General features: G+C 50.3%; 1 protein-coding gene across 1 annotated transcript in view; it reads right to left on the bottom strand.

Annotated features, from left to right (window-relative positions):
- HACL2 (2-hydroxyacyl-CoA lyase 2) overlaps positions 1–24,336 on the bottom strand; it is a 42,636-nt gene extending 18,300 nt beyond the window's left edge. Inside the window, 6 exon segments of the mRNA XM_077192308.1 lie at positions 3,920–4,031; positions 8,830–8,968; positions 12,671–12,798; positions 15,811–16,012; positions 18,036–18,145; positions 24,275–24,336. Coding sequence (XP_077048423.1) covers positions 3,920–4,031; positions 8,830–8,968; positions 12,671–12,798; positions 15,811–16,012; positions 18,036–18,137 — 683 coding nt within the window. The 5' untranslated portion in view covers positions 18,138–18,145; positions 24,275–24,336.
- Between the last annotated feature and the right edge of the window lie 3,194 nt (positions 24,337–27,530).

Here is a 27,530-nt window from a genome sequence, read left to right as displayed (position 1 = left end):
TTTTGGAGAATTTTGGGTTTTTTTTGTTTGATTTTTGGTGTTTTGGGGGGGGGTTTGGGGTGCAGTTTTGGGGGCTTTTATGGGATTTTGGGGCTTTTGGGGATTTTTGTGGGGTTTGGGGTTGTTATGGGGTTTGGGGGTTTTTGTTTGGGTGGGTTTTGGGGGTTTTTGTGGGGTTTTTGGGGGAATTTTGGGTTTTTTTTGTTTGATTTTGGGGTTTTTTGTGAGGTTTTATGGCATTTTTTTCTTTGATTTTGGGGTTTTTGTGGGGGTTTTGTGGGGGTTTTTGGGGGGTTTTTGGGGGAATTTTGGGGTTTTTTTGTTGGATTTTTGGGGTTTTGGGGATTTTTTTGGGGGGCTTTTATGGGATTTTGGGGCTTTTTGGGGTTTTTGGGGGATTTTGGGGGGTTTGGGGCTTTTATGGGGTTTGGGGGTTTTTGTTCAGTGGGATTTTAGGGGGGTCTTATGGGGTTTTTGGGGGTTTTTTGTTTGATTTTTGGGGTTTTTTGTGGGGCTTTTTGGGAGAAGTTTGGTTTTTTTTTGTTGGGTTTTTGGGGGGATTTGGGGGATTTTTGTTGGGTTTTTGGGATTTTTGTGGGGTTTGGGGGTTTTTGTTTGGTTTGGAGTTTTGGGGGATTTGGGGAGAATTTTGGGGTTTTTTTTTGGTTTTTTTGGGGGGTTTTTCTGGGGGTTTTTCTGGGGGTTTTTGGGGGCGTTTGTGGGGTTTTATGGGGTTTTGGGAGAATTTTGGGGTTTTTTTGTTTGATTTTGGGGTTTTTGTGGGGTTTGGGGAGAATTTTGGGGTTTTTTGTTTGGTTTTGGGGGTTTTGGGGCTTTTATGGGGTTTGGGGCTGTTATGGGGTTTGGGTTTTTTTGTTTCGTTGGATTTTTGGGGTTTTAGTGGTTTTGGGGAGAATTTTGGGGTTTTTTTGTTTGATTTTGGGGATTTTAGGGGGTTTGGGGTTTTTATGGGGTTTGGGGGTTTTTGTTTGGTTGGGTTTTGGGGGTTTTATGGGGTTTTGGGGGGAATTTTGGGGTTTTTTGTTTGGTTTTTGGGGTTTTGGGGGGGTTTTTTGTGAGGTTTTATGGGGGTTTTTGTTTGACTTTGGGGTTTTTGGGGGGTTTGGGGCTGTTATGGGGTTCGGGGGTTTTTGTTTGAGGTCGGTTTTTGGGGATTTTAGGGGATTTTGGGAGAATTTGGGGGGGGTTTTGTTTGATTTGTGGCGTTTTGGGGGGGTTTTGTAGGGGGGTTGGGAGGGGGTTTGGGGCTTTTATGGGATTTTGGGGCTTTTTGGGGCTTTTTAGGGGATTTTTAGGGGGATTTTAGGGGGTTTGGGGCTGTTACGGGGTTTGGGGGTTTTTGTTTGGGTGGGTTTTGGGGGATTTTAGGGGGTTTTTGTGGGGTTTTATGGGGTTTTGGGGGTTTTTTGTTTGATTTTTGGGGTTTTTTGTGGGGCTTTTTGGGAGAATTTTGGGGGTTTTTTGTTGGGTTTTTGGGGTTATTTGGGGGATTTTTGGGGCTATTTTCAGGTGGTTTTTGGGGGGATTTGGGGTGTTTTTAGGGTGGTTTTGGGATGGTATTTGGGGTTATTTTGGGGTGGGTTTTGGGGGGATTTGGGGTCGTTTGGGGTTATTTTATGGGGTATTTTTGGGGTTATTTTGGGGTTATTTGGGGATTTTTTGGGGTTATTTTCAGGTGGTTTTGGGGGTCATTTGGGGTTGTTTTCGGGGTGTTTTTAGGGTGTTTTTGGGGTGGTTTTTTGGGGTTATTTTGGGGTATTTTTTGGGATATTTTCAGGTGGTTTTTGGGGTGTTTTTAGGGTGTTTTTAGGGTGTTTTTTGGGGTTATTTTCAGGTGGTTTTGGGGGGATTTGGGGTTGTTTTTAGGGTGTTTTCAGGGTGTTTTTGGGGTGTTTTTTGGTGTTATTTTCAGGGGTTTTTTGGGGTTGGTTTTAGGGTGTTTTCAGGGTGTTTTTGGGGTGTTTTTTGGGGTTATTTTCAGGTGGTTTTTGGGGGGATTTTGGGATTTTTTGGGGTTATTTTCAGGTGGTTTTTAGGGTGGTTTTGGGGTGGTTTTTGGGGTTAATTTTTGGGGTATTTTGGAGGTTATTTTGGGGTTGTTTTTGGGGTTATTTTCAGGTGGTTTTTTTGGTGTTATTTTGGGATTTTTTGGGGTTATTTTTTGGGGTATTTTTGGGGTTATTGGGGATTTTTTGGGGTTATTTTCAGGTGGTTTTTGGGGTCATTTGGGGTTGGTTTTAGGGTGGTTTTGCGGTGGTTTTTGGGGGTTATTTTGGGGTTATTTTCAGGTGGTTTTTGGGGGGATTTGGGGTCGTTTGGGGGTATTTTTAGGGTGGTTTTGGGATGGTTTTCAGGGTGTTTTTAGGGTGTTTTTTGGGGTTGTTTTCAGGTGGTTTTTGGGGTTGTTTTGGGGCTGTTTTCAGGGTGTTTTCAGGGTGGTTTTGGGGTTGTTTTCAGGTGGTTTTGGGGTTATTTTGGTGCGGTTTTTGGGGTCGTTTGGGGTGGTTTTGGGGTTGTTTTTAGGGTGTTTTTTGGGGGTATTTTTGGGGATATTTTCAGGTGGTTTTTGGGGTCATTTGGGGTTGTTTTGGGGCTGTTTTCAGGGTGGTTTTTGGGGTTCTTTTCAGGTGGTTTTTGGAGTCATTTGGGGTTGTTTGGGGTTATTTTATGGGGTATTTTTGGAGTTATTTTCAGGTGGTTTTTGGGGTCATTTGGGGTTGTTTTGGGGTTTTTTTAGGGTGTTTTTAGGGTGTTTTTTGGGTTATTTTCAGGTGGTTTTTGGGGTGTTTTCAGGGTGTTTTTAGGGTGTTTTTTGGGGTTATTTTGGGATTTTTTGGGGTGATTTTCAGGTGGTTTTTGGGGTCGTTTGGGGCTGTTTTCAGGGTGTTTCCAGGGTGTTTTTTGGGGTTATTTTCAGGTGGTTTGGGGGGGATTTGGGGTCGTTTGGGGGTATTTTTAGGGTGGTTTTGGGATGGTTTTCAGGGTTTTTTTAGGGTGTTTTTTGGGGTTATTTTCAGGTGGTTTTTGGGGTCATTTGGGGTTGTTTTGGGGTTGTTTTTAGGGTGGTTTTGGGGTTATTTTCAGGTGTTTTTTGGGGGGATTTGGGGTTGTTTGGGGTTGATTTTGGGGTGGTTTTTGGGGTTATTTTTTGGGGTATTTTTGGGGTTGTTTTGGGATTTTTGGGGGGTTATTTTGGTGTGGTTTTTGGGATTTTTGGGGTTATTTTCAGGTGGTTTTTAGGGTGTTTTCAGGGTGTTTTTAGGGTGTTTTTAGGGCTTTTTTTTCAGGTGGTTTTTGGGGTCTTTTGGGGTTGTTTTGGGGTTATTTTCAGGTGGTTTTTGGGGTTATTTTTTGGGGTATTTTTGGGGTTATTTTGGGATTTTTTGGGGTTATTTTCAGGTGGGTTTTGGGGTCATTTGGGGTTGTTTTGGGGCTGGTTTTGGGGTATTTTTAGGGTGTTTTTTGGGGTTATTTTCAGGTGGGTTTTGGGGTTGTTTTGGGGCTGTTTTTAGGGTGTTTTTTGGGTGTTTTTTGGGGTTATTTTAGGATTTTTTGGGGATATTTTCAGGTGGTTTTTGGGGTCATTTGGGGTTGTTTTGGGGCTGGTTTTGGGGTATTTTAGGGTGTTTTTTGGGGTTATTTTCAGGGGTTTTTTTAGGGTGTTTTCAGGGTGTTTTTTGGGGTTATTTTCAGGTGGTTTGGGGCTGTTTTCAGGGTGTTTTTGGGGTATTTTTAGGGTGGTTTTTGGGGTTATTTTCAGGTGGTTTTTGGGGTGTTTTTAGGGTGTTTTTGGGGTATTTTTAGGGTGGTTTTTGGGGTTATTTTCAGGTGGTTTTTGGGGTGTTTTTAGGGTATTTTTAGGGTATTTTTAGGGTGGTTTTTGGGGTTCTTTTCTCACCACTGGACGAGTTTCCCCCGCAGCCCCCGGGCGGGTTTGGAGCCCCCCAGCTCCCTCTGGACCACGTGGAAGGGGTAAAGGACATCAATGGGCAGCTCCACGAACACGGGGCCTGGGGACAGCCCAGAAAGGCCCCAAATCCATCAGGGGCACCCCAAAAACCCCTGTGAGGGGGGGAGAGAACAAACCCCACAGCAGGACCCCAAAGACAAAAAAAAACCCAAAAAAATCACCCAAAAAACCCCAAAAAATCACCCAAAACCCCACAAAAAAACACAAAAAACCCACAAAAAAACCCAAAAAAATCACCCAAAAAACCACAAAAAATCAAGAAAAACCACCCAAAACACCCACAAACAAACCCCATAGAAAACCCCAAAATCCCTTCAAGGAGGGGGAGAAAACAAATCCCACAGCAGGACCCAAAAAAAAACCAAAAAACCAATAAAAAATGAGCCCCGAAAACCAGAAAAAAACACCCAAAAAACCACAAAAACCCACAAAAAAATCACAAAAAAACCCCACAAACAAAACCCAAAAAAAACCACCAAAAAATCCCCAAAAAACCCCAAAAAAACCCCATAGAAACCCCAAATTCCTTCAAGGGAGTTGAGAACCCAAATCCCACAGCAGGACCCAAAAAACCCCAAAAATCCCCTCCAAAATAACAAAAAAAACCCCAAAAATCCCCTCCAAAATCAACAAAAGAAAGCCCCAAAATCCACTTCAAAATAAAGAAAAGAAACCCCAAAAATCCACTTAAAATAAAGAAAAGAAACCCCAAAAATCCCCTCCAAAATAAACCAAAGAACCCCAAAAAAATCCCAAATCCAGGGGATCACCCCAAAATCCCTTCAAGGGGTTTGAGAACCCAAATCCCACAGCAGGACCCAAAAAAAAAAACCCAATAAAAAACGAGCCCCGAAAATCAAAAAAAATCACCCAAAAAACCACAAACAAACCCACAAAAAATCACAAAAAAAACCACAAAAAAAACCCAAAAAAAAACCCCAAAAAACCCACAAAAAACCGCAAACAAAACCCAAAAAAACCACAAAAAAACCCCCCAAAAACCCACAAAAAAAACCTCCTCAGAAAACCCAAAACCCCTGCACGGGGGGGAGAGAACAAATCCCACAGCAGGACCCCAAAGACAAAAAAAACCCCAAAAAAATCACCCAAAAAACCAGAAAAAATCACAAAAAACCACCCAAAACACCCACAAAAAAACCCCATAGAAAACCCCAAAATCCCTTCAAGGAGGGGGAGAGAACAAACCCCACAGCAGGACCCCAAAGACAAAAAAAACCCAAAAAAAATCACCCAAAAAACCCCAAAAAATCACCCAAAACCCCACAAAAAAACACAAAAAAACCACAAAAAAACCCCAAAAAATCACCCAAAACCCCACAAAAATTCACAAAAAATCACCCAAAACACCCACAAAAAAACCCCATAGAAAACCCCAATTCCCTTCAAGGAGGGGGAGAAAACAAATCCCACAGCAGGACCCAAAAAAAAAAAACCCCAATAAAAAATGAGCCCCAAAACAAAAAAAAACCACCCAAAAAACCCCAAAAAATCACAAAAAACCCACAAGAAAATCACAAAAAAACACAAAAAAAACCCACAAAAAAACCCACAAAAACCCCCAAAAAACTACAAAAAAATCACAAAAAATCACAAAAAAACCCCATAGAAAACCCAAAACCCCTGCAAGGGAGTTGAGAAAACAAATCCCACAGCAGGACCCAAAAAACCCCAAAAATCCCCTCCAAAATAAACCAAAAAACCCCAAAAATCCACTTAAAATAAACAAAAAAACCCCAAAAATCCACTTAAAATAAAGAAAAAAAACCCCAAAAATCCACTTAAAATAAACCCAAAAATCCACTTAAAATAAACCAAAAAACCCCAAAAATCCACTTAAAATAAACCAAAAAACCCCAAAAATCCACTTAAAATAAACCAAAAAAATCCCAAAAATCCACTTAAAATAAACCAAAAAAATCCCAAAAATCCACTTAAAATAAAGAAAAAAACCCCAAAAATCCACTTAAAATAAAGAAAAAAACCCCAAAAATCCACTTAAAATAAACCAAAAAAACCCCAAAATCCACTTAAAATAAACCAAAAAAACCCCAAAAATCCACTTAAAATAAACCAAAAAAAACCCCAAAAATCCACTTAAAATAAACCAAAAAAATCCCAAAAATCCACTTAAAATAAACCAAAAAAACCCCAAAAATCCACTTAAAATAAACCAAAAAAATCCCAAAAAAAATCCCAAAAAATCCCAAATCCAGGGGATCACCCCAAAATCCCTTCAAGGGGTTTGAGAACCCAAATCCCACAGAAAGACCCCAAAAAATCCCCAAAAATCCAAAAAAATCCCCAAAAAATCCCCCCAAAAAAATCCCCAAAAATCCAAAAAAAAATCCCCAAAATCCCCAAAAAATCCCCAAAAATCCCCAAAAATCTCAAGGAAATTTTGGGATTCCTCCCATCCCAAATTCTCATTTTGAGGCCAATTTTGGGATCCCAAATCCCAGAAAATTTTGGGATTCCAACCAAGGGAATTTTGGGATTTTGGGGGAATTTTGGGATATTTTTTGGGATATTTTTTGGGGAATTTTTGGGAATTTTTGGGATATTTTGGGGAATTTTTGGGATATTTTTTGGGACATTTTGGGGATATTTTGGGGATATTTTTGGGATATTTTTTGGGATATTTTTGGGATATTTTTTGGGAATTTTTGGGGAATTTTTGGGATGTTTTGGGAATTTTTGGGATAATTTTGGGAATTTTTGGGATATTTTTTGGGAATTTTTTGGGATATTTTTGGGAATTTTTTGGGGATATTTTGGGGAATTTTTGGGGAATTTTTGGGAATTTTTGGGATATTTTTTGGGATATTTTTGGGGATATTTTTGGGAATTTTTGGGATATTTTTGGGAATTTTTGGGATATTTTTGGGATATTTTTTGGGAATTTTGGGGGATTTTTTGGGATATTTTTGGGGATTTTTTGGGGAATTTTGGGATATTTTTTGGGATATTTTTGGGGATTTTTGGGGAATTTTTGGGGAATTTTTGGGATATTTTTGGGATATTTTTTGGGAATTTTTGGGATATTTTTGGGGATACTTTTGGGATATTTTTGGGAATTTTTGGGGAATTTTTGGGATATTTTTGGGGAATTTTTGGGGATATTTTTGGGGAATTTTTGGGAATTTTTGGGAAATTTTTGGGGAATTTTGGGGATATTTTTGGGGATATTTTTGGGATATTTTTTGGGAATTTTTGGGGATTTTTTTGGGAATTTTTGGGATATTTTTGGGGATACTTTTGGGATATTTTTTGGGATATTTTTTGGGATTTTTTGGGGTAGTTTTGGGATATTTTTGGGATATTTTTGGGGAATTTTGGGGATATTTTTGGGGATATTTTTGGGATATTTTTTGGGAATTTTTGGGGATTTTTTGGGGAATTTTTGGGGAATTTTTGGGGATATTTTTTGGGATATTTTTGGGGATATTTTTGGGAATTTTTGGGATATTTTTGGGGAATTTTTTGGGGATATTTTTGGGGAATTTTTGGGAATTTTTGGGGAATTTTTTGGGAATTTTTGGGATATTTTTTGGGATATTTTTGGGATAATTTTTGGGATAATTTTTGGGGATATTTTTGGGATATTTTTGGGATATTTTTGGGGATACTTTTGGGATATTTTTTGGGATATTTTTGGGATATTTTTTGGGATATTTTTGGGGAATTTTTGGGATATTTTTGGGATATTTTTGGGAATTTTGGGGATTTTTTTGGGATATTTTTTGGGGATATTTTTGGGAATTTTTGGGATAATTTTTGGGGATATTTTTGGGATATTTTTGGGGAATTTTTGGGATATTTTTGGGATATTTTTGGGATATTTTTAGGGAATTTTTGGGATTTTTGGGGAATTTTTTGGAGAATTTTGGGGAATTTTTGGGGTTTTTTTGGGAATTTTTGGGATATTTTAGGAATATTTTGGGGAATTTTGGGGATATTTTTGGGATATTTTTGGGATATTTTTGGGATATTTTTGGGATATTTTTGGGGAATTTTGGGATATTTTTTGGGATATTTTTGGGGATATTTTTGGAGAATTTTGGGATATTTTTTGGGAATTTTTGGGGAATTTTTTGGGATTTTTTGGGGAATTTTTGGGATATTTTTGGGATATTTTTTGGGAATTTTTGGGGATCTCTGGTCCCTGCTCACCGGGCGTCCCCTCCATGGCGGTGGCCGCAGGGTGGGGATGGAAATTCCCAATCCCAAGGAAATTTTGGGAATTTTTGGGGAATTTTTGGGATATTTTAGGGATATTTTTGGGATATTTTTGGGAATTTTGGGAATTTTTTGGGAATTTAGGGAATTCAGGTCCCTGCTCACCGGGTGTCCCCTCCATGGCGGTGGCGATGGCGCGGCGCAGGGTGGGGATGGAAATTCCCAATCCCAAGGAAATTTGGGGAATTTTTGGGGAATTTTTGGGCAATTTTTGGGGAATTTTTTGGGAATTTTTGGGATCTCCGTTCCCTGCTCACCGGGCGTCCCCTCCATGGCGGTGGCGATGGCGCAGGGTGGGGAATGGAAATTCCCGATTCCGAACCATGGGAATTGTGGGGATTTTTGGGATATTTTAGGGATATTTTGGGAATTTTTGGGCAATTTTTGGGGAATTTTTTGGGAATTTAGGGATCTCTGTTCCCTGCTCACCGGGCGTCCCCTCCATGGCGGTGGCGATGGCGCGGCGCAGGGTGGGGATGGAAATTCCCAATTCCAAGGAAATTTGGGGAATTTTTGGGCAATTTTTGGGGAATTTTTGGGGAATTTTTTGGGAATTTTTGGGATCTCCGTTCCCTGCTCACCAGGTGTGCCCTCCATGGCGGTGGCGATGGCGCGGCGCAGGGTGGGGACGATGTCGCGCACGGCGCGCACGGAGAGCGCGGATTTGCACAGGGTCCGGAACAGCGGCAGCTGCGGGATGTCCTGGAGAGCCCCGCGGCCCTGGAATGAGGGAATTCTGGGAATTCTGGGAATCTGGGAATTGTGGGAATTGTGGGAATTCTGGGAATTCGGGTATTCGGGAATGGCAAAGGGGATTCAGGAACAGCGGCAGCTGCGGGATGTCCTGGAGAGCCCCACGGCCCTGGAACGAGGGAATTCTGGGAATTTTGGGAATTCTGGAATGAGAGAATTTGGGAATTCTGGGGAATTTAGGAATTCAGGAACTGGGGAATGGGCAAAGGGAATTTGGGATTGGCATTGGAAATTTGGGATTGGGCATCAGGAATTCGGGAATGGCACCAGGAGTTTGGGAATTTGGGAATGGGCATTGGGAATTCCAAAATGGCATCAGGGATTTGGGAATGGCATCAAAAATTTGGGAAGGGGAAAGGGAATTTGGGAATGGCACCAGGAATTTGGGATTGGCATCGAAAATTTGGGAATGGGCAAAGGGAATTTGGGAATGGCACCGAAAATTTGGGACCAAAATGGCACCAGGAATTTGTGAACGGCATCGAAATTTTGGGAATGGGAAAGGGAATTTGGGAATGGGCATTGGGAATTCCAAAATGGCATCAGGGATTTGGGAATGGGAAATGGAATTGGGAAATGGAATTGGAAATTTGGGATTGGCATCAAGAACTTGGGAATGGGCAAAGGGAATTTGGGAATGGCATCGAAAATTTGGGAATTTGGTAATTTGGGAACGGGCACTGGGAATTCCAAAACGGCACCAGAAATTTGGGAATGGCATCGAAAATTTGGGAATGGCAAAGGGAAATCCAAAATGGCGCAAGGAATTTCAGAATGGAATCGGGAATTTGGGAATTTGGGACCGGGAATTTGGGAATTCTGGGGAATCTGGGAATTCTGGGATTTGGGAATGGCAAAGGGGATTCGGGAACAGCGGCAGCTGCAGGATGTCCTGGAGAGCCCCACGGCCCTGGAATGAGGGAATTTGGGAATTCTGGGAATTCTGGGGATTCTGGGAAATCTGGGAATGGCCTTGGGAATTTGGAAATGGCATTGAAAATTCCAAAATGGCACCAAGAATTTGGGAATGGGCATCAGGAATTCCAAAATGGCACCGGGGATTTGGGAATGGGCATCGAAAATTTGGGAATTTGGGAATTTGGGAATGGCATTGGGAATTCCAGAATGGCATCGAAAATTTGGGAATGGGCATCGGGAATTTGGGAATGGCACTGAGAATTCCAAAATGGCACCAGGAATTTGGGAGTGGCATCGAAAATTTGGGAATGGCAAAGGGAAATCCAAAATGGCGCAAGGAATTTTGGAATGGGGACCGGGAATTCTGGGGAATCTGGGAATTCTGGGATTTGGGAATGGCAAAGGGGATTCGGGAACAGCGGCAGCTGCGGGGATGTCCTGGAGAGCCCCACGGCCCGGGAATGAGGGAATTCTGGGAATGCTGGGAATTTGGGAATTCTGGGAAATCTGGGAATTCGGGTATTTGGGAATGGCCTTGGGAATTTGGAAATGGCCTCGAAAATTCCGGAACGGGCATCGAAAATTCCAAAATGGCACCAAGAATTTGGGAATGGGCATCAGGAATTCCAAAATGGCACCGGGGATTCGGGAATGGGCAAAGGGAATTTGGGAATGGCATCGAAAATTCAGGAATGGGCATCAGGAACTTCAAAATGGCACCGGGGATTCGGGAATGGCATCAAAATTGTGGAAATTTGGGAATGGCATTGAAAATTCAGGAATGGGCATCAGGAGTTTGGGAATTCAGGAATTCAGGAAAGGAAGTGGGAATTTGGGATTGAGCATCAAAAATTTGGGAATGGGCATCGGGAATTCCAAAATGGCACTGGGAATCTGGGAATGGCATCAAAAATTTGGGAACGGGAAAGGGAATTGGGAAATGGAATTGGGAATTTGGGATTGGCATCGAGAACTTGGGAACGGGCAAAGGGAATTTGGGAATGACACCAGGAATTCGGGAATGGCATTGAAAATTTGGGACCAAAATGGCACCAGGAATTTGGGAATGGCATCGAAATTTTGGGAATGGGAAAGGGAATTTGGGAATGGGCATCAAAAATTTGGGAATGGGCATTGGGAATTCCAAAATGGCATCAGGGATTTGGGAATGGGAAATGGAATTGGGAAATGGAATTGGAAATTTGGGATTGGCATCAAGAACTTGGGAATGGGCAAAGGGAATTTGGGAATGACATCGAAAATTTGGGAATTTGGGAATTTGGGAACGGGCACTGGGAATTCCAAAACGGCACCAGAAATTTGGGAACGGGAAAGGGAATTTGGGAATGGCATCGAGAATTTGGGAATGGCATCAGGAATTTGGGAATGGCATTGAAAATTTGGGAATTTGGGAACGGGCATTGGGAATTTCAAAATGGCACCAGGAATTTGGGATCGGCATCAAAAATTCGGGAATGGGCATTGAAAATTTGGTAATGGGCAATGGGAATTCAGGAATGGGCGTCAGGAATTCGGGAATGGGCAGTGGGAATTTGGGAATGGGCGCTGGGAATTCGGGATTGGCAGCGGGAATTCAGGATTGGCGTCGGGAATTTGGGAATGGGCATTGGGAATTCGGGAATGGGCGCTGGGAATTTGGGATCGGCATCGGGAATTCGGGAATGGGCGTCGGGAATTCGGGATTGGGCATGGAAAATTTGGGAATGGGCATCAGGAATTCGGGATTGGCGTCAGGAATTTGGGAATGGGCGTCGGGAATTCGGGAATGGGCGCCGGGAATTCGGGAATGGGCAGTGGGAATTTGGGAATGGGCGCTGGGAATTCGGGATTGGCAGCGGGAATTCAGGATTGGCGTCAGGAATTTGGGAGCGGCGCCGGGAATTCGAGAATGGGCGTTGGGAATTCGGGATCGGTGTCGGGAATTCGGGAATGGGCATCAGGAATTCGGGATTGGGCGTGGAAAATTTGGGAATGGGCATCAGGAATTCGGGATTGGCGTCAGGAATTTGGGAATGGGCGTCGGGAATTCAGGAATGGGCGCCGGGAATTCGGGAATGGGCGCCGGGAATTCGGGATTGGCAGCGGGAATTCAGGAATGGGCGCTGGGAATTTGGGAATGGGCATTGGGAATTCGGGAATGGGCAGCGGGAATTCGGGAATGGGCAGCGGGAATTTGGGAATGGCAGCGGGAATTCGGGAATGGGCATCGGGAATTCAGGAATGGGCGCCGGGAATTCGGGATTGGCAGCGGGAACTCGGGATTGGGCACCGGGAATTTGGGAATGGGCGCTGGGAATTTGGGAATGGGCGTCGGGAATTCGGGAATGGGCGTCAGGAATTCGGGATTGGGCATGGAAAATTCGGGATTGGGCGCTGGGAATTTGGGATTGGCAGCGGGAATTCAGGATTGGCGTCAGGAATTTGGGAATGGGCGTCGGGAATTTGGGAATGGGTGTCGGGAATTCAGGATTGGCAGTGGGAATTCGGGAATGGGCATTGGGAATTCGGGAATGGGCGTTGGGAATTCGGGATTGGGCATGGAAAATTTGGGATTGGGCGTCAGGAATTCGGGATTGGGCATGGAAAATTTGGGAATGGGCGTTGGGAATTCGGGAATGGGCATGGAAAATTTGGGAATGGGCGCCGGGAATTTGGGATTGGGCGCCGGGAATTCGGGATCGGCATCGGGAATTCGGGATCAGCGCCGGGACATCCTGGGGCAGTGCCCACCTTCTGCAGGGAGGCGGCGGCGCCGCCCAGCAGCAGCAGCGGGGACTCGGCCATCTGCGCGTTCTTGACGGCCGTCACCGCGTTGGTGACACCGGGACCCGCCGTCACCGCCGCCACGCCGATGCGGCCTGCGGGGACAGCGCGGGGTGGCACCACGGGGACACCACGGGGGCACCACGGGGACACCACGGGGACACCACGGGGGCACCACGGGGGCATCGTATCGGCTCCACGGTGGCACCAAGACGGCACCAAGGTGGCGCCAAGGTGGCTTCAAGATGGCGGCAAGGTGACACCATGGTGGCACCAAGGTGGTGGCAAGGTGACACCATGGTGGCACCAAGGTGGTGGCAAGGTGACACCATAGTGGCACCAAAGTGGCGCCAAGGTGGAACCAAGGTGGGGCCAAGGTGGCTTCAATGTGGCACCAAGGTGGGGCCAAGGTGGCCTACAGATGGTGCTAAGGTGGCACCAACATGGCTTCAAGGTGGCACCAAGGTGGCTTCAAGGTGGCACCAAGGTGACATCATGGTGGGACCAAGGTGGTGGCAAGGTGACACCATAGTGGCGCCAAGGTGGCCTACAGATGGCGCCAAGGTGGCACCAAGATGGCCTCAAGGTGGCTTCAAGGTGGCCTACAGATGGTGCTAAGGTGGCACCAACATGGCCTCAAGATGGCTTCAAGGTGGCGCCAAGGTGGCCTCAAGATAGCACCAAGGTGGCATCATACTGGCTCCATGGTGGCACCAAGATGACATCAAGATGGCACCAAGGTGGAGCCAAAGTGGCACCAAGATGTCTCCATGGTGGCACAAGGTGGCATCAATATGGCCTCAAGATGGTGCCAAGGTGACACCAAAGTGGCATCAAGGTGGCACCAAGATGGCTCCATGGTGGCACCCAGATGGCACCAATATGGCTTCAAGGTGGCACCAAGGTGGCCTCAGGATGGCTGCAAGATGGCATCAAGGTGGCACCAAGGTGGCTTCAAGATGACGCCAAAGTGGCATCAATATGTGTCCAAGGTGGCACAAAAATGGCACCAAGATGGCGCCAAGGTAACATTGTGGTGGCACCATGGTGGCATCAAGGTTGCACCAAGGTGACATCAAGATGGCTCCAATATGGCCCCAAGATTGCACCAAGGTGACATCATGGTGGCACCAAGATGGCGCCAAGGTGGAGCCAAAGTGGCACCAAGGTGACATCATGGTGGTACCAAGATGGCTCCAAAATGGCGCCAAGATGACACCATGGTGACATTGTGATGGCACCAAGATGACATCAAGATGGCACCAAGGTGACATCATGGTGGTACCAAGATGGCACCAAGGTGGAGCCAAAATGGCGCCAAGATGACACCATGGTGACATCGTGATGACATCAAGGTGGCACCAAGGTGGCTCTAAAATGGCGCCAAGATGACACCATGGTGACATCGTGATGACATCAAGGTGGCACCAAGGTGGCTCTAAAATGGCGCCAAGGTGGCCTCAAGATGGACAGACGGCCTCAGGGTGGGACACCCCAAAACCCTCTGGAGATGTTGGCCATGGGGCCACCTCCACGCCTTGGGGACAAATGGGGACAAAATGGGGACAAACGGGGACAAATGGGCACAAATGCCACCCTGGACATCCCAAAGTCTTGGAGCCCTCTCAGGTGACCTAGGACCCCACCAACATGGGACACCCCAAAACCCTCTGGAGATGTTGGCCATGGGGCCACCTCCATCCCTTGGGGACAAATGGGGACAAATGGGGACAAAATGGGGACAAATGGGGACAAAAGGGGACAAATGGGGACAAATGCCACCCTGGACACCCCAAAGTCCTTGAACCCTCTCAGCTGACCTAGGACCATGAGACACCACAAAACCCTCTGGAGATGTTGGCCATGGGGCCACCTCCATCCCTTGGGGACAAAATGGGGACAAATGGGGACAAACGCCACCCTGGACACCCCAAAGTGCTTGAACCCTCTGAAGTCACCCAAGACCCACCACCATGAGACACCACAAAACCCTCTGGAGATGTCGGCCATGGGGCCACCTCCATCCCTTGGGGACAAAATGGGGACAAAATGGGGACAAATGGGGACAAATGGGGACAAATGCCACCCTGGACATCCCAAAGTCCTTGAACCCTCTCAGCTGACCTAGGACCCCACCACCATGGGACACCCCAAAACCCTCTGGAGATGTTGGCCATGGGGCCACCTCCCTGTGCCACCTTCAACTCTTGGGGACAAACGGGGACAAAATGGGGACAAATCCAACCCTGGACACCCCAAAGTTTGGAGCCCTCTGAAGTCACCCAAGACCCACCAAGGAGGGACAGCCCAAAACGCTCTGGAGATGTTGGCCACGGGGCCATCTCCATCCCTTGGGGACAAATGGGGACAAATGGGGACAAAATGGGGACAAAATGGGGACAAACGCCAACCCTGGACACCCCAAAGTCCTGGAACCCTCTGAAGGCACCCAAGACCCATCACCATGGGACACCCCAAAACCCTCTGGAGATGTTGGCCATGGGGCCACCTCCCCGTGCCACCTTCAACTCTTGGGGACAAACGGGGACAACTGGGGACAAACGCCACCCTGGACACCCCAAAGTCCTTGAACCCTCTGAAGGCACCCGAGACCCACCAAGGAGGGACACCCCAAGATGCTCTGGAGATGTTGGCCATGGGGCCACCTCCATCCCTTGGGGACAAATGGGGACAAATGGGGCTACCTCCATCCCTTGGGGACAAATGGGGACCAAATGGGGACAACTGGGGACAAATGCCACCCTGGACACCCCAAAGTCCTTGAACCCTCTCAGGTGACCTAGGACCCCACCAACATGGGACACCCCAAAACCCTCTGCAGATGTTGGCCATGGGGCCACCTCCATCCCTTGGGGACAAAATGGGGACAAAATGGGGACAAATGGGCACAAATGCCACCCTGGACACCCCAAAGTCCTTGAACCCTCTCAGGTGACCTATGATCCCACCACCATGGGACACCCCAAAACCTTCTGGAGATGCTGGCCATGGGGCCACCTCCATCCCGTGGGGACAAAATGGGGACAAATGGGGACAAATGGGGACAAAATGGGGACAGCTGGGGACAAGCGGGGCCCGGTGCTGACCCGAGACGCGCGAGACGGCGTCGGCGGCGAAGACGGCGGTGGCCTCGTGGCGCGTGTCCACCACGCGGATGCCGATCTTCTCGCAGGCCACCAGCACGGGCGAGATGTGTCCCCCGGGCAGCGTGAACAGGAAGCGCACGCCGTGCGCCCGCAGCACCTCGGCCACCAGCTCGCCACCGTGCCGGGGACTCGCCGGGTCCACCTGGGGACACATGGGGACACCTGAATCAGTGTCCTCCATGGCACCGGTGACACCTGAACTCAGTGTCCTCCATGTCACCAGTGACAGCTGGGGACACATGGGGACACCGGGGACACCTGAATCAGTGTCCTCCATGCCACCGGTGACAGCTGAGCTCAGTGTCCTCCATGGCACCAGTGTCCACCTGGGGACACAAGGGGACAGGGGACACCGGGGACACAGGGACAGCTGAGCTCAGTGTCCTCCATGGCACTGGTGACACCTGAACTCAGTGTCCTCTGTGCCACCGGTGACACCTGAATCAGTGTCCTCCATGGCACCGGTGACACCTGGGGACACATGGGGACACCGGGGACACCTGAATCAGTGTCCTCTATGGCACCAGTGACACCTGGGGACACATGGGGACACCGGGGACACCTGAATCAGTGTCCTCCATGGCACCGGTGACACCTGAACTCAGTGTCCTCCATGGCACCGGTGACACCTGGGGACACCACGGGGACACAGGGACACCGGGGACAGCTGAATCAGTGTCCTCCATGGCACTGGGGACACCTGGGGACACATGGGGACACCGGGGATAGCTGAACTCAGTGTCCTCCATGCCACTGGTGACACCTGAACTCAGTGTCCTCTGTGCCACTGGTGACAGCTGAGCTCAGTGTCCTCCATGGCACCAGTGTCCACCTGGGGACACCAAGAGGACAGGGGGGACACCGGGGACACCTGTCCTCAGTGTCCCCCATGCCACCAGTGTCCACCTGGGGACACAAGGGGACGGGGGGACACCAGTGACACCGGTGACAGCTGAATCAGTGTCCTCCATGCCACCAGTGTCCACCTGGGGACACTGTGGGGACACTGGGACAGCTGAGCTCAGCGTCCCCCATGCCACCAGTGACAGCTGAGCTCAGTGTCCTCCATGCCATTGGTGACAGCTGGGGACACCAAGGGGACGGGGGGACACTGGGGACACCGGGGATAGCTGAACTCAGTGTCCTCCATGCCACTGGTGACACCTGAACTCAGTGTCCTCTGTGCCACCGGTGACACCTGAGCTCAGTGTCCTCCATGGCACCGGTGTCCACCTGGGGACACCAAGAGGACAGGGGGGACACCGGGGACACCTGTCCTCAGTGTCCCCCATGCCACCAGTGTCCACCTGGGGACACAAGGGGACGGGGGGACACCAGTGACACCGGTGACAGCTGAGCTCAGTGTCCTCCATGCCACCAGTGACACCTGTCCTCAGTGTCCCCCCTGTCCCACCAGTGCCACCAGTGACACCTGTCCCCAGTGTCCCCCCTGTCCCACCAGTGCCACCGGTGACACCTGTCCCCAGTGTCCTCCATCCCACTGGCGTCACCTGTCCCCAATGTCCCCCCAATGTCCCCAACGTCCCCAGTGTCCCCATTCCCCAATGTCCCCAATGTCCTCCCAGTGTCCCAATGTCCCCAATGTCCTCCATTCCCCAGTGTCTCCAGTGTTCCCAGTGTCCTCCCAGTCCCCAGTGTCCCCAACATCCCCAATGTCCCCAGTGTCCCACCAGTCCCCAAGGTCCCCAGTGTCCCCCCAGTGTCTTCAATGTCCCCAGTGTCCTCCCAGTCCCCAAGGTCCCCCCAGCTCCTCATCCCCAATGTCCCAAACATCTCCAATGTCCCCAGTGTGCCCACATTGTCCCCAATGTCCCCAACATCTCCAACCTCCCCCCAGCCCCCAATGTCCCCCCAATGTCCCCAATGTCCCCCCAGCCCCCAGTGTTGTCCCCCAATGTCCCCAACATCTCCAACCTCCCCCCAATGTCCCCAATGTGTCCCCATGTCCCCAGTGTCCTCCCAGCCCCCAGTGTCCCCAATGTGTCCCCCCAGTGTCCCCAGTGTCCCCCCAGAGTCCCCAGTGTGTCCCCCCAGTGTCCTCCCAGCCCCCAGTGTCCCCAATGTGTCCCCAGTGTCCCCAATGTCCCCCCAGTGTCCCCAATGTGTCCCCCCAGTGTCCCCAATGTGTCCCCATGTCCCCAGACCTTGTGGCGCAGGCGGTAGAGGAGCCCGAGGCGCTGGGCCACCACCAGCAGGACCAGGGCCACCAAGGCCACCAGGGCCACCAGGACGGTCACCAAACCCATGGCAGGAGCTGCAAAACAACGGGGACACCTCTGTCACCACAGGGCCACCACAGGGTCACCACAGGGCCACCACAGGGTCACCACAGGGCCACCACAGGGCCACCACAGGGCCACCACAGGGTCACCTCTGTCACCACAGGGCCACCACAGGGCCACCACAGGGCCACTTCTGTCACCACAGGGCTACCACAGGGTCACCACGGGGTCACTACAGGGCCACCACAGGGCCACCACAAGCTCAGTGGTGACACCAGTGCCACCTGTCCCCAGTGTCCTCCGTGCCACCGGTGCCACCTGAGCCCATGTCCCCTGTCCCACCTGTGTCACCATGGGGTCACCATGGAGTCAGTGGTGACACAAGTGACACCTGTCCCCAGCATCCTCCATGCCACCAGTGCCACGTGTGCCACCTGTCCCTTGTCCCACCTGTCCCACATGTACCCAGTGTCCCCCTTGTTCCACTTGTGGGACACCAGGAACCCCTGGGGACACCAAGAACTGCTTGAGGACATCAGGAATGGCCTGGGGACACCAGGAACTGCTTGGGAACACCCTGGGAGCACCTGGGGACACCAGGACCCGCTTGGGGACATCATGGGAACCCCTGGGGACACCAGGAACGGCCTGGGGACATCAGGAACCACTTGGGGACATCAGGAATGGCCTGGGGACATCAGGAACAGCCTGGGGACATCAGGAACGGCTTGGGGACACCAGGAACGGCCTGGGGACATCAGGAACCACCTGGGGACATCAGGAACTGCCTGGGGACATCATGGGAACCCCTGGGGACACCAGGAATGGCCTGGGGACACCAGGAATGGCCTGGGGACACCAGGAACCAACTGGGCACACCAGGAATGGCCTGGGGACATCAGGAACTGCTTGGGGACACCAGGAATGGGCTGGGGACACTGTGGGAACACCTGGGGACATCAAGAATGGTCTGGGGACACCAGGAGCTGCTTGGGGACACCAGGAACCACTTGGGGACACCCTGGGAACACCTGGGGACATCAGGAACTGCTTGGGGACATCAGGAACTGCTTGGGGACATCAGGAACTGCTTGGGGACATCAGGAACGGTCTGGGGATATCAGGAACTGCCTGGGGACACCGTGGGAACACCTGGGGACATCAGGAACTGCTTGGGGACACCAGGAACGGCCTGGGGACATCAGGAACGGCCTGGGGACACCGTGGGAACACTTGGGGACACCAGGAACGGCCTGGGGACATCAGAAACTGCCTGGGGACACTGTGGGAACACCTGGGGACACCAGGAATGGCCTGGGGACATCAGGAACGGTCTGGGGACACCCTGGGAACCCCTGGGGACACCAGGAGCTGCTTGGGGACACCAGGAACCGCTTGGGGACACCCTGGGAACACATGGGGACATCAGGAACTGCTTGGGGACATCAGGAGTGGCCTGGGGACATCAGGAATCGCTTGGGGACATCAGGAATGACCTGGGGACACTGTGGGAACACCTGGGGGCATCAGGAACCGCTTGGGGACACCAGGAGCTGCTTGGGGACACCAGGAACGGCTTGGGGACACCGTGGGAACACATGGGGACATCAGGAACTGCTTGGGGACACCAGGAACCAACTGGGGACATCAGGAAACACGTGGGGACATCAGGAACCACTTGGGGACACCAGGAGCTGCTTGGGGACATCAGGAACTGCTTGGGGACACTGTGGGAACACCTGGGGACATCAAGAATGGTCTGGGGACATCAGGAACTGCTTGGGTACACAAGGAACCAACTGGGGACATCAGGAACTGCTTGGGGACACCAGGAACGGCCTGGGGACACCAGGAATAACCTGGGGACATCAGGAGCTGCTTGGGGACACCAGGAACCACCTGGGGATACTGTGTGGGAACCCCTGGGGACACCAGGAACTGCTTGGGGACACCAGGAGCCGCTTGGGGACACCAGGAATGGCCTGGGGACACCAGGAATGGCCTGGGGACATCAGGGGAACCCCTGGGGACACCAGGAATGGCCTGGGGACATCAGGGGAACCCCTGGGGACACCAGGAACTGCTTGGGGACATCAGGAACCGCCTGGAGACACCAGGAATGGCCTGGGGACATCAGGAATTGCTTGGGGACACCAGGAACGGCTTGGGGACACCAGGAATGGCCTGGGGACATCAGGAACCGCTTGGGGACATCAGGAATGGTCTGGGGACACTGTGGGAACACCTGGGGACATCAGGAACCGCTTGGGGACACCAGGAGCTGCTTGGGGACATCACGAACCACCTGGGGACACCAGGAATTGCTTGGGGACATCAGGAATGGTCTGGGGACACCAGGAGCTGCTTGGGGGCATTAGGAACTGCTTGGGGACACCAGGAACGGCCTGGGGACACCAGGAGCTGCTTGGGGACACTGTGGGAACACCTGGGGACATCAGGAACGGCCTGGGGACATCAGGAACTGCTTGGGGACACAAGGAACCACCTGGGGACATCAGGAATGGCCTGGAGACACCGTGGGAACGACCTGGGGACATCAGGAACCGCCTGGGGACATCAGGAATGGCCTGGGGACACCGTGGGAACAGCCTGGGGACATCAGGAACCGCTTGGGGACACCAGGAATGGTTTGGGGACATCAGGAATGGCCGGGGGATACCAGGAACCACCTGGGGACATTGGGGACATCAGGAACTGCTTGGGGACATCAGGAATGGCCTGGGGACACCGTGGGAACAGCCTGGGGACACCAGGAACCGCTTGGGAACACCAGGAATGACCTGGGGACATCAGGAACTGCATGGGGACATCAGGAACTGCATGGGGACATCAGGAGCTGCTTGGGGACATCAGGAACCACCTGGGGATACTGTGTGGGAACCGCTTGGGGACACAAGGAACCACTTGGGGACATCAGGAATGGCCTGGGGACACTGTGGGAACACCTGGGGACACCAGGAATGACCTGGAGACACCGTGGGAACACATGGGGACACCAGGAACTGCTTGGGGACACCAGGAATGGTCTGGGGACACCAGGAACAGCCTGGAGACACCGTAGGAACGGCCTGGGGACACCAGGAGCTGCTTGGGAACACCAGGAACGGCTTGGGGACACCAGGAATGGCCTGGGGACATCAGGAACGGCTTGGGGACATCAGGAACCAACTGGGGACACCCTGGGAACACCTGTGGGACACCAGGAACCCCTTGGGGACACCAGGAACGGCCTGGGGACACCAGGAATGGCCTGGGGACATCAGGAACGGTTTGGGGACATCAGGAACCACCTGGGGACACCAGGAACCGCTTGGGGACATCAGGAACTGCTTGGGGACACTGTGGGAACACCTGGGGACATCAAGAATGGTCTGGGGACATCAGGAACGGCCTGGGGACATCAGGAACTGCTTGGGTACACAAGGAACCAACTGGGGACACCAGGAACGGCTTGGGGACACCAGGAACGGCTTGGGGACACCAGGAATGGCTTGGGGACACCAGGAACCACCTGGGGATACTGTGTGGGAACCCCTGGGGACACCAGGAACTGCTTGGGGACATCAGGAATGACCTGGGGACACCAGGAGCCGCTTGGGGACATCAGGAATGACCTGGGGACATCAGGAACTGCTTGGGGACATCAGGAATGACCTGGGGACACTGTGGGAACACCTGGGGACATCAGGAACTGCTTGGGGACATCAGGAATGGCCGGGGGATACCAGGAACCACTTGGGGACATCATGGGAACCCCTGGGGACACCAGGAGCTGCTTGGGGACACCCTGGGAACACATGGGGACATCAGGAATGGCCTGGGGACATCAGGAACGGTCTGGGGACACCAGGAATGACCTGGGGACACTGTGGGAACACATGGGGACATCAGGAACGGCCTGGGGACATCAGGAACTGCTTGGGGACACGAGGAACTGCTTGGGGACATCAGGAATGGTTTGGGGACATCAGGAACCGCTTGGGGACATCAGGAACTGCTTGGGGACATCAGGAACGGTCTGGGGACACCCTGGGAACCCCTGGGGACATTGGGGACATCAGGAACTGCTTGGGGACATCAGGAATGGCCTGGGGACACCCTGGGAACCCCTGGGGACACCAGGAATGACCAGGAATTAATTGAACCCCATTTAATGAATTATTTTGCATTAATTAAACTCTGGATTAACTGAAGCCAGGTTAATTAATTAGACTGGATTAATTAAACTCTGGATTAATTGGACACAGTTTAATTAATTAGACCGGATTAATTAAACTCTGGATTAATTGGACACAGTTTAATTAATTAGATCAGATTAATTAAACTCTGGATTAATCGGACCCACCCTAATTAATTAGACTGGATTAATCACACTTCGGATTAATTGGACCCAGTTTAATAAATTAGACTGAATTAATTAAACTCTGCATTAATTGAAGCCAGTTTAATTAATTAGATTGGATTAATTAAATTCTGGAATAATTGAACCCAATTTAATTAATTAGACTGAATCAATTAAACTCTGGATTAATTGAAGCCAGTTTAATTATTCAATTGGATTAATTAAATTCTGGAATAATTGAACCCAATTTAATTAATTAGACTGAATTAATTAAACTCTGGATTAATTGAAGCCAGTTTAATTATTCAATTGGATTAATTAACCTCTGCATTATTTGGACCCATCCTAATTAATTAGACTGGATTAGTTAAATTTGGGATTATTTAGACCCAGTTCAATTAATTCAGGTGGATTAATTAAACTTTAATTAATTAATTAAACCCAGTTTAACCAGTCCCAGTTTAACCAGTCCTGGTTTATCCAGATTCCTCCACCCGCCCACGTTCATTTGCATAATCAGGGCTCATTTGCATACACAGGCACAATCACACAGCTCATTTGCATAATCAGCAAAGGCTTAATTACCCCTAACGAGGTTTAGCCCCTCCCCCAAACATTCCTGGCATTCCCTCCCTGGGCCCAAAAGGGCCCAAATTGGGGCAAAAAAATCAGAAATTTTGGGGCGAAATTCCTCAAATTTGGGGTGAAATTCCCAAATTTTTGGAGCAAAAAAAAAAAAAAATCCCAATTTTGGAGCAAAAATCCTCAAATTTGGGGCAAAAATTCCCAAATTTTAGGCAAAAAATCCCTAAATTTGGGGTTAAATTCTGAAATTTTGGAGCAAAAAAATCCCAATTTTAGGTCAAAAATCCCTATTTTTGAGAGAAAATCCCCAATTTTAGTCAAAATTCCTCAAATTTGGGGCAAGAATCTCCAATTTTGAGCAAAAATCCCAAATTTTGGAGTGAAAATCCCAAATTTCAAAGCAAAACCCCCAATTTATGAATAAAATTCCCGAATTTTGGAGCAAAAATTCCAAATTTTGGAGCAAGTTTTCCAAATTTGGGTAAAAAAAAAATAAATCCCAAATTGAGGCTCGAAATCCCAATTTTGGGGCAAAAATCTCCGAATTTGGGGCGAAAATCTCCAAATTTGGGGATAAAAATTCCCAATTTTGTGGCATTTCCGGGGGGTTGGTACCGGCTGGGGACAATGAGGGGACAATGAGGGGACAGTGAGGGGACAATGAGGGGACAATGAGGGGACAATGAGGGGACACAGGAGCTCAGTCCTGGCAGTTTTGGGGTTTTTGTCACCTCTGTCCCCAAGGCCACCCTGTCCCCAAAAGCCACCTTGGTCCCTCAGTGTCACCTCTGTCCCCAAGGCCACCCCGGTCCCCGATTGTCACCTTTGTCCCCAGAGCCACCCCAATGGCCGGGACCTCCTCCAGGTGTGCCCGGGTGTCCCCAAACCCCCCCACGGTGTCCCGGACGCCCCTCTCAGGTGTCCCCAAGTGTCCCCAAACACCCCCAAGTGTCCCCAAACCCCCTCAGTGTCCCCAAGTGTCCCCAAGCCCCCTCAGTGTCCCCAAACCCCCTCAAATGTCCCCAACCCCCCCCCCACCGATGTCCCCAAACGCCGCCCCCCCCCACCCCCGGTGTCCCCAAATGTCCCGAAACACCCCCAGGACCCCCCCAATGTCCCGGACCCCCCGCCAATGTCCCGGACCCCCTCTCAGGTGTCCCCAAATGTCCCCAAATGTCCCCAAATGTCCCCAACCCCCCCCCGGTCCCCTCACCTGCCGTTCCCGGAAGCGCCGCGCTCGCTGTGGCCCCGCCCACACCTGCCGGCCCCGCCCAATCCCAACGCCCCCTCGCGGTCACGTGACGCGCGCGCCGCCTTTTCCCCGCCCCGTTCCCTCAGAGCTCGCCTCGCTTCCGGGTCGGCGCGATGACGTCATGGGCTCGCGCCCCCGGCGCGGCGCTGTGATTGGTGGGTTGTGAAAGGGGGCGGGGTTAAGGGTGAGGGGCAGGGAGTAGGCGGGGGCGAGTGGGAAGGGGCGTGGCTTTGGGGAGAGGCCACGCCCCCTTGGGGCTCCCAATTGGCGGGGCAAGGAGGGGAATAAAAAAAAATTAAAATAAATAAAATAAAAAATAAAATAAAATAAAATAAAATAAAATAAAATAAAATAAAATAAAATGAAAATTGAATTAAAATAAAATAAAATAAAATAAAATGAAAATTGAATTGAATTAAATTAAAATAAAATAAAATAAAATAAATAAAAGTTAATTAAATTAAATAAAATAAAATTAAAATTTAGTGTAAAAAATAAAATAAAATAAAATAAAATAAAATAAAATAAAATGAAATGAAAATTGAATTAAAATAAAATAAAATAAAATAAAATAAAATAAAATAAAAGTCAATTAAAATAAATTAAATTAAAATTTAGTGTAAAAAATAAAATAAAATAAAATAAAATAAAATAAAATAAAATAAAATAAAATAAAATAAAATAAAATAAAATAAAATAAAAATTGAATTTAAATTAAATTAACATAAATTAAACTTTAGAAGTTTCCTATTTGAGGAGGGGGCTCTAATTTGGGGGTCCCATTTTGGGGGGGGTTGGGGTTTTTTTGGGGTTGTGGGATTTTTCAGCGTCTCATTTTAGGGAATTTTGAGACTTTTTAGGGCTCTATTTTGGGGGGTTTTTGTAGGTCCCATTTTGGGGGATTTGGGGTTTTTTGGGGTCCCATTTGGGGGGGATTTGGGGTTTTTGGGGGGTTGTTTTGGGGGTTTTTGGGGTCTCATTTTAGGGAATTTTGAGGCTTTTTAGGGTTCCATTTTGGGGGTTTTTTGTCGGTCCCATATTGGGGGATTTGGGGTTTTTTAGGGTCCCATTTTGGGGGATGTTTGGGTTTTTTTGGGGTCCCATTTTTGGGGGTTTGGGGTTTCTTGGGGGGATGTTTGGGTTTTTTTGGGGTCCCATTTTGGGGGATTTCCGGTTCTTTTGGAGGTCCCATTTTGGGGGATTTGGGGTTTTTTGGGGTCCCATTTTGGGTTTTTTTGGAGTTTTTTGGGGGCTTTGAGGTTTTTTGTGGGTCCCGTTTTAGGGGGATTTGGGTTTTTTTGGGGGGGATTTGAGGTTTTTGGGGGGTTGTTTTGGGGTTTTTTGGGGGGCCCCATTTTGGAGGGGTTTGGGGGTTTTTTTGGGGTCCCATTTTGGGATTTTTTGGGGTCCCATTTTGGGGGATTGCCGGTTCTTTTGGAGGTCCCATTTTGGGGGATTTGGGGTTTTTTGGGGGGTTGTTTTGGGCTTTTTTGGGGTCCCATTTTGGGTGCATTTGGGGTTTTTTTGAGGGTCCCGTTTTGGTTTTTTTTGGAGTTTTTTGCGGGATTTGGGTTTTTTTGGGGGGGAATTTGGGGTTTTTTGGGGTGCCCCATTTTAGTGGAGTTTGGGGTTTTTTGGGGGGATCCCCTTTTGGAGGGGTTTGGGGTTTTTTTAGGGTCCCATTTTGGGTTTTTCTGGGGTCCCATTTTGGAGTCTTTGGGGGGGGGTTTGGGTCCCATTTGGGGGGGAGTTTTGGGGTTTCTTGGGGGGATGTTTGGGGTTTTTTGGGGTCCCATTTTGGGGTTTTTTGGGGTCCCATTTTGGGGCAGTTTGGGTTTATTTTTGGGCGTGTTTGGGTTTATTTTTGGTCGTGTTTTGGTTTATTTTTGGGCTGTTTGGGGTTTTTTGGGAATCCCCTTTATTTTGGGGGTGTCTCTCCCCCCAAGGCTGTCCCCAAACTTGTCCCTTCCCCCCCCCCCAAAAAAACCAAAAACCCCAAGGAGGCGCCAAAAATTCCGTCCCCGCAGGAAACCCCCGTGGGTGGCGCTTGGGGACACTCGGGGACACTCGGGGACAATTCCCATCCGTGACGTCACGGCCGGGAGGGTTCCCAAAACCTCCCCTCCCCCCTCCCCCGGTGTCGCCGCTTCCTCGCGCCTCTGTCCCCGCCCCCGCTCGGATTTGTCCCCACCCCCGGTGTCGCTTTTGTCACCTCCCCCCCACCCCCCCCGCTCGGATTTGTCCCCACCCCCGGTGTCGCTTTTGTCGCCGGTGCCACCCCCCGGGTTGGGTTTGTCCCTCCCTGGTGTCGCCGATGTCCCCGAGGGGTCCGTTCAGTCACCCCAAAGTGTCCCCAAAGTGTCGCCCCTGGTGTCCCCTCGGTGTCACTGTCCCCTCCCCGGTGTCACTGTCCCCTCCTCGATGTCCCCTCAGTGTCACTGTCCCCTCTCCGGTGTCCCCAACCCCTTCGTGGTGTCCCCTCAGTGTCACTGTCCCCTCCCTGATGTCCCCAGCCCTTCCCCGATGTCCCCTCGGTGTCATTGTCCCCTCCTCGGTGTCCCCAACCCCTCCCCGGTCCCCTCCCTGGTGTCCCCAACCCCTTCCTGGTGTCCCCCCTCTCGGTGTCCCTGTCCCCTCCCCGCTGTCCCCGGTGCATTCCCTGATGTCACCTTCCCGGTCACCTCCCCATGTCCCGCTCCCTGATGTCCCCGTGTCCCCTCCCCGACACCCCCGGGGCATTCCCTGATGTCACCTCTGTCCCCTCCCCATGTCCCGCTCCACGCTGTCCCTGTCCCCTCCCCGCTGTCCCCTCCCCGTTGTTCCAGTTCCCTCCCCGACATTCCCCGATGTCACCTCTGTCCCCTCCCCATGTCCCCTTCCTGATGTCGCCGCCCCCTCCCCGCTGTCCCCGGTGCATTCCCTGATGTCACCTTCCCGGTCTCCTCCCCACGTCCCGCTCCCTGATGTCACCTCTGTCCCCTCCCCGCTGTCCCTTCCCCGCTGTCGCCGCCCCCTCCCTGATGTCCCCTCCCCGTTGTCCCCGTGTCCCCTCCCCGCTGTCCCCGTGGCCCCTCCCCGATGTCCCCGCTCCATTCCCTGGTGTCCCCGTGTCCCCTCCCCGCTGTCCCTTCCCTGATGTCCCCCCCGCGCTGTCCCCTCCCCGATGTCCCTTTACTGATGTCCCCGTGTCCCCTCCCCGATGTCCCCGCTCCATTCC

This window comes from Agelaius phoeniceus, chromosome 32 (genome assembly GCF_051311805.1).
Source record: "Agelaius phoeniceus isolate bAgePho1 chromosome 32, bAgePho1.hap1, whole genome shotgun sequence".
In the NCBI taxonomy this organism is placed as follows: Eukaryota; Metazoa; Chordata; class Aves; order Passeriformes; family Icteridae; genus Agelaius; species Agelaius phoeniceus.
The sequence above is the reverse complement of the archived record's forward strand: the minus strand, read 5'-3'. Positions and strand labels throughout refer to the sequence as shown.